Source organism: Sander lucioperca, chromosome 23, assembly GCF_008315115.2.
Source record: "Sander lucioperca isolate FBNREF2018 chromosome 23, SLUC_FBN_1.2, whole genome shotgun sequence".
NCBI classification, from domain to species: domain Eukaryota; kingdom Metazoa; phylum Chordata; class Actinopteri; order Perciformes; family Percidae; genus Sander; species Sander lucioperca.
The window spans coordinates 16,104,839-16,112,442 of NC_050195.1; the positions used below are offsets into that span (position 1 = coordinate 16,104,839).

At 40.1% G+C, this 7,604-nt stretch overlaps 1 protein-coding gene across 1 annotated transcript in view; it reads left to right on the plus strand.

Moving 5' to 3' along the window:
* Window positions 1–7,604, plus strand: part of itprid1 (ITPR interacting domain containing 1) — a 34,704-nt gene extending 27,100 nt beyond the window's left edge. The window contains exons 13-17 of the mRNA XM_031300160.2: window positions 876–1,003; window positions 1,196–1,307; window positions 2,647–2,943; window positions 4,494–4,544; window positions 6,816–7,604. Coding sequence (XP_031156020.1) covers window positions 876–1,003; window positions 1,196–1,307; window positions 2,647–2,943; window positions 4,494–4,541 — 585 coding nt within the window. The 3' untranslated portion in view covers window positions 4,542–4,544; window positions 6,816–7,604. The remainder of the gene's footprint in view (window positions 1–875; window positions 1,004–1,195; window positions 1,308–2,646; window positions 2,944–4,493; window positions 4,545–6,815) is intronic.

The following is a 7,604-nucleotide window of genomic DNA, read 5'->3' on the forward strand; positions in this document are numbered from 1 at the left end:
CGTCTTCCAATGAGTCACGGTGTTCGCACGTTGCCATAGTTCTTGAGACGGAGGCCCTTTCAAAGCAAGGACCATATTAACATATCAATGTCTTATTTGCATGTGGAGCTTGTGGAGCTCTCTGAGATTTGGACAGAGGTGTGTTGGCACACAGGCTAAACGCTGCCTCACCAGGATTAGTTCTGACCCTGGGGACTGTAAGGTTCATAATCAAGCAACAGATCAGAAATATTTCAGTGCTTTATAGTCCAATAGCAGTATTTTCAAACTATTTGACATACATAAAGCCAGTGCAGAGACCCGAGAACTGGACTGATGTTGTCCACTTTCCTGGTCTTAAGTAAAAACAGCAATACCGCTGTGTAAAAATACAACATGATAGTAATGGTGCTGCATCCAAAACTTTACTTAAGATTAAGTTATCCATTTAAAAGTATCAAAAATAAAGTATTGAAAAAAAGCTCACAGATCATCTGTTGTCAGGTGCACATTTAAACAAAAGAGAGCTGTTCTAACAGTTTATTGGCAGCAATGAAGATGGTATTGATAGATAATTTCTTTCTATACAAAGGGAAGGGAAATATTACAAAGAAAATATTACAAATAAGGATTACATTCATGCCGAATAATAAAATAAATCAGGTCATGATTATTAACTTTTGGGTTGCAATACCCTTTTACATCATTAATACATCCATAATCTCAATAATGTACAGGTTATCTTCAGGCATTACTAAACTCAGCACCCAAACATAAAGGCAAAACATTTCATTAAACACTCAACTTATGTAACTAATATGACGTGGATTTTCCATCATTCTTGAATTTTGATATTTTCTGTTATCTGCATATGTGGTTGCACTTGTTCCCCACAGTACTCTCTGGATGAGTTGGAGGAGATGATGCTGTGTGTGCAGCAGTTTCGCTCAGTACTCAGCAACATGGAGGAGCAGCTCTCTGAAGACCAGGCTGCAGTTTACAGTGTTCTCTCTGAGCACGACAGGTACATAGTCCAGTCTAAAAAAAGCTTGTTAAGACCCTGACATGTCAAGATTAAAGATTATGACATTTATTGATCCTATTTGCAATAAGCAAGATGTTTTATTCAAAAAAACTTAAGGCAAACAATAAGTATGTGTGTATGCGTGTGTGTGTGTGTGTGTGTGTGTGTGTGTGTGTGTGTGTGTGTGTGTAGGGAGAAGGTTCGGGACATAGAGGAGCTGCGGCGAGCAGTGAAACGGGAGGCTGGAGAGCTGGAGATGCAGTTGAATGAACTGGCACATCACTATGACGACAGCTTGAAAATGGTAAAACACTCAGTCATCCCTGTCTGCCGGCAGAGTAGTCCATATAGAAAAGATAAGCGAAAAGAAACTGAATGCCATCAGCACAAAATGCACTGATGTTAACTGATTGCTCCTGTCAACTATAGCAGTTCAAATATAATTAAATACTATACATTTTCAAGTAATGTATCATTATTCTGATACTACGGTAATGGGCCATTGAGGGAACATTGTTCAATACACCCCACAATACAAGAGAGTTGAGCAGAGCATACTGAGGACTTTGCTCCTATCTGGAGTTTTATCAATGTGTCCTGGGGATGGCACTACGGGTGGCACTACGCTCACATCAGTCTCGCATTGCCAGCCCTTCCTCCACAGTTCTGCTACTGGAGCTAAAACTTTATTGTGGACGGAGATCGTTTTTGTCTCAAAACACTGCTTAAAAATGAAAAGGTAGTATTGTAGATGTAGCCTAAGTCTGTACTGGGTTATATAGATATAGTAGTGTCATGTGATCAAGAAGTGAAAATATATATATATTTATTATAAATATATATAAATCTATTTACTGCCTAAAAGCGCTTCGCCCACATTCCTGTTTAAAACTTCCAATTAATGATGTTACTGATAGAGAAATCCAGCCCAGTTTATCATCTGTGCTGCCCATTGGTGCTGCCTGACCAATCACAACGGGCCAGCTGACCAATCACATCAGACTGGGCTTTTCAGGAAGGCAAGCCAAGAGCTAAGACAAAGGCTGCATCTCATAACCCTTATCTGATAGCTCGTCGCATCTCTCCCGTGCCTCCTCGGTGGGAGGGACTAAGACGCGAGGAAGGGAGGCAAGTGGAGGACTCGAGGAGGAAATGAGCTATGGGGTGAAAATATATATATATTTTTTTACATCTAAGGGTAGTATCAAAAACAAAGAATATGTGGACTGACAGCAATGCACACGTTGGCATTTGTTATGCAAGTGATAATGTAGAGCGAGCCGGTCAATGCAAATTAGAACCACGTCGGAATTGACCAATCAGAGTCAAGTATTCTATAGAGTCGTGTAGTAAGCCACTTTGTTTTTTATGTGACTGTATATAACAAAGAAACAGGGAGAGAGAAGGGGAGATAACAAAGAGTCTGCCAAAGTCTCGGATAGCCTACCTATACTGTATGTCTTAACCAATCGACCACCAGGACACCCCATAAGTTTTTGCTAATGCATTTTTTTGTTTTAAAATTTTATATAATCTATATACAGCTTTTCTGTCTTGTATAAGTAAAATGGTATTCTTTCATAAGATTTTGTTTGAATGTGTACTGCTGTGTTTTCTGATTATCGTTCTTTGTTTTTGAGTAGAAGATGCACAGACTGTTGGATGAGCAGTCCCTGCTCTGCTCTCAACTCAGAGTCTTTCTGCCTGAAACGGTGCCCACATCATCCAGCCCCGCCCCCCACAGGACAGTAGCCACTCAGTGCTGTCTGCTGCCCGGCATCCCGCCAGCTGATGTGCAGAGCGGCCACGTCTCTGCCTGGAGCGCCTGGAATGCTGACTCCCTTAGACAGTCACCGTCTGGATCAAAGTGCATCTGTGAGGGCCTGGGCTGTTCTCCTGCTAAGGCAGACAAGCTGGACATGATGGGCTTCCTGCAGAGAGTAAGAACATCACATTATTATACGTAGGGAAACAAGTACAGAGTGAGGAATCAGCTACTCTTGCCTCCTAACCCTAACCCTAAGAGTCTTAATATTTCTGAACCAATATAGTTGAGAAGATGGCATCTTTTTCAAAGAGCCCCTATTAAACAAATTTTCAGCGTAACACTTATACTCTTGGGGTCTACTAGAATAGCTTTACATGCTTTGATGTTCAAATAACATATAATGTTTCTCATACTGCCCATTGCTGCAGCATCTCCACCTGAAACACTCTTGGTGAATCTCATAGCCCTATAGCACCGATTGAGAACCACTGGGTTAAGACATATAGTATAGGTAGGCTAACCGAGACTTTGGCAGACTCTTTGTTATCTCCCCTTCTCTCTCCCTGTTTCTTTGTTATATACAGTCACATAAAAAACAAAGTGGCTTACTACACGACTCTATAGAATACTTGACTCTGATTGGTCAATTCCGACGTGGTTCTAATTTGCATTGACCGGCTTGCTCTACATTATCACTTGCATAACAAATGCCAACGTGTGCATTGCTGTCGGTCCACATATTCTTTGTTTTTGATACTACCCTTAGATGTAAAACTATCAGAAAAGCCCAGTCTGATGTGATTGGTCAGCTGGCCCGTTGTGATTGGTCAGGCAGCACCAATGGGCAGCACAGATGATAAACTGGGCTGGATTTCTCTATCAGTAACATCATTAATTGGAAGTTTTAAACAGGAATGTGGGCGAAGCGCTTTTAGGCAGTAAATAGATTTATACATCTATTACATACACAAACAACTATGCAACACACAAAAAACAGGAAAACCTATAAAAAACATAATAGAGGCTCTTTAAAAAGTTGAATTCACAATCATGGAGTTATTAAAATGTATGAGGTAATCCTTATACAGTACTCTTTAGGGATCATATGAGTTAATGGGAGAGACAACAGGAGACAGCAAGTGATGCAAGTGGCTAAGCAAAATAGTACATGATATGACCAAAAATGTAGGTTTCTGTGTCCAGGCTGCTGTATATTTAATAATGCACAATAATAAATATACACAATAACCACATTTGCATTTAAAATTCACTATAAGGTATACAAGTTGGATTTATGTGTATTATTTTAAGCCAAACACCAGGCCGATACACAATCAATTATGGGGGAAGAGTCAGTGTCATGAACATCCGTATATATGTAGCTGCTGCTTTTAGCTATTCTATATACTTTTGTCTATAACCTTTACTGTTCCTGAGCTGAGGTCATATTTAAAAAAAGAAAATGATACTGTATACTACGCAGAGGGTACAGGAATAGAAGTAGTAACACTTGTGTAAACAGAATTATTGCTGTGTTCAACGGTCACCATTTTGCCATAAGAAAGCAAAAGAAATGTCCATTAACTGCTAATTAACTGCAAAACATGTTTCTGTGGTCAGTTCAGTATATGCAGAATATCAAGCGATATAGGCTAATTTACAAGCCAGCAGATGTCTATGAAATCATACTGCCGTCTAAATGTTGTGTGTCCTGTTTTCCAGTTGAAGGAGTCTTTGCGTCATTCTTTGAACACCGATTCGTTGGAATAAAAGGTGAGTTTAATGTTTTTACATTAATCATTTAATCATTGTTCAACAGTCTACTCTTGATTCAAAGGTCATCTATTTTCTCCATAAATGAGACTCATTGGCATGCACATCACATAACGCCATCCAGTATCATTAAATCAATGCAAGAACAACTTACAAAAACATATAATTAATTTAACAGATCATTACAGAAATTGAGTATATCAATTTTAAAAAGAATTTTGGCATTTTTTTTTGGCATTTTGGGCCTTTATTTGTGATTTGATAGGACAGCTTAGACATGAAAGGGGAGAGAGAAGGGGAGTGACATGCAGCAAATAGCCGCAGGTTAGAATCGAACCCGCGGCCGCTGCGTCAAGGACTGAGTCTCTGTATATGGGCGCAGTCTACCAGGTGAGCAGAACATCCTTATAGATCAGATGGGGAAACCTCTGTGTATGGCCGAAACAATGTCCGTTATCTGGGGACCCATCCAGACCAGGCTGGATGAGATCCCATCCAGACCAGGCTGGATGAGATCCCATTCCTTACAGCACAGGCTTTCTTCCTTGGTGGTCATTGTGATACAGTATCCACACAAGCATCATGTACCCGCATCACGTGCAACCAGCTACAACTGTGAAATCTCCCGGTTGCGGAGGGGTAGACGGTGAAAGCTCAAGCTCAAATATCTCTTCATTTGGTTGCCGCAATTTGGAAAGGCACAAACTGGAACCATTTTCTCATATTAGTCCTGATCTAACTCCAAGCTCCGTCTGTCAGCTCTGTGAGCTCCTCCCCCTGCTGCCGTTGCTAGGTTACCTAGCTGTTGAACTCTTGAACTGCAGCTCTGCTTGCTCCACTGTGGTGTCAGGTTACAGCTTGTTGATACATACGCGTTACTATGGAAAGAACCTCGGCAAATCGTTTTTTTGTGGAAAAAATAAATTTTGGAATATTGGATTGTATGAGATCGGCATTCGACTAGTGTGGGCTTTTACCATAAACCAGGAAATAAACAGAGTTATGGATTAACACAACTTTTATGGCTTTCTGTCACATCTACTGCAGTCAAATTCGCTGTGTTCCCTTGGAAGGAATAACTGCACATGGCTAAGCACTTGTAATGGAATTTCGAGCACGTTTAGAGGCTAAAAACACGTTTAAAACTTGCCCTGTTTAAGCCTGTTGGGTGCTAACGCTAGCAGGAGGATAACTCGGGGTAGGCAGCACCGATTGGTTTCGTTTTTCTCGCTACTGACAGTACTCCTGATTTACAAACAACAGAGCTACGGGTTGGAATCGACCGGAATTCTCCTTTAAAGTGCTCATATTATGCTCATTTTCAGGTTCATAATTGTATTTAGAGGTTATACCAGAACCAGTGGTTTTAATTTTCAAAAAACACCATGTTTTTGTTGTACTGCACATTGCTGCAGCTCCTCTTTTCGCCCTGTGTGTTGAGCTCTCTGTTTTAGCTACAGAGTGAGGCATCTCACTTCTGTTCCATCTTTGTTGGGAGTCGCACATGCGCAGTACCTAGGTAAGGACTACTAGCCAGTCAGAAGCAGAGTATGAGGGAGTGCCCTGACAGTACCTAGGTAAGGACTACTAGCCAGTCAGAAGCAGAGTATGAGGGCGTGCCCTGACAGTACCTAGGTAAGCACTACTAGCCAGTCAGAAGCAGAGTATGAGGGAGTGCCAAGCTAGCAGCTAGGCGAGCATTATAACGTGTGTTACAAAGTGACGCACTTTTTTCTCTGAAGTAAAGGCTGGACTACAATAGAGCTGTTTGGAGCAGTTTGTGAACATTGTTTTCTGTTGGAGATGGAATTCACTTTATAGACACTGGCGCTATATACCCCTGCGATCAGGGCTTTAAATTAACAACCGCCAACCCACCAAATGTGGGTAAAAATTAAGTTGGCGGGTAACATTGTAAAGTTACTAACCCTTTTAGCCAGTGATGAATAAAGCGAATAAGTCTGCATCTGTCTGAATCGCTAAAATCACTTGTGTGCACGGAGATCGCTTTTGGCTAATAACGTAGCGATGTAAATGTAGCCTAAGATTGGATAAGGATTCAAATTTTATAAAAGGCTATGGAACCCCAACCCAAGTTCGCAACATCAGACAACTCAAGATGGCAATTTGCTAGTGTTACTAACAATGGTTATAATTTATACCCTCAATAATCCATAATTGGTTATTTGCCTTTGTATTATCCATTATTGGGCTTTTAAATTTTTTTTATTTGTGCTCATTTCACAACCTTTATATCATCCTGTGTTTCAGGTGTCTGCGTGCTGCATGGGGACTGCATCTGACACCTGAAAATCTGAAGTTTCCTGTAGTCTTCCATCCACTGAAGAATATGCCTAATTTTTTCGTATTTACAGTTTTGTGATAAATGTCTCACATGTGATTGTAGAACCACTACAAGCTGCATGACATGCAAACAAGAAACATGTAATAATCCTAGGACCTAAAACAAAAAGCAATAGTAACAGCATAGGGTATGCTGTTTGTTCATTATTTAAAATTCATATTTACAAGGTAAAATATATCAATATAAATGTAGTTATATAAAGATGTATTTAATGTATGTTATTACACACTATGCCTCTGCTTAGTGAATGCACAATGCTTCATATGAATAATTGCACTACACTCTACCTAAGAACCGTGAAACATGTTTGTGTTGTTGTTGTGTTCAAGTACTCCGTGAGTCTTTGTTGCATTGTCTAAAAACACATTGGGGCTGTCGTGCTGCAGCACACACTTGAGAGCAGGATGTACCAATTACCAGAGTACAATCGCTCATCAAGACTTCAAAAGGCTTTGGTTTATTTGGAGCATCACAAGTGTTTTATTTTGTAGGAAACAGAGCCAATATAACTCACCTGCCTTAGAAAGAACATGACCAGAAACATACACAATGTCACTTTCCTAACAATTAAGATGATATACTTGTGCAATATAAAAAAAAAGTGTCAACGTTTTTATTTTCTTAATACTTCTTTGGTTTTTGGTGAGTGTAATGATGCATGCATTTTATTGGCGTAAACAAGGGCTGTAACTTGA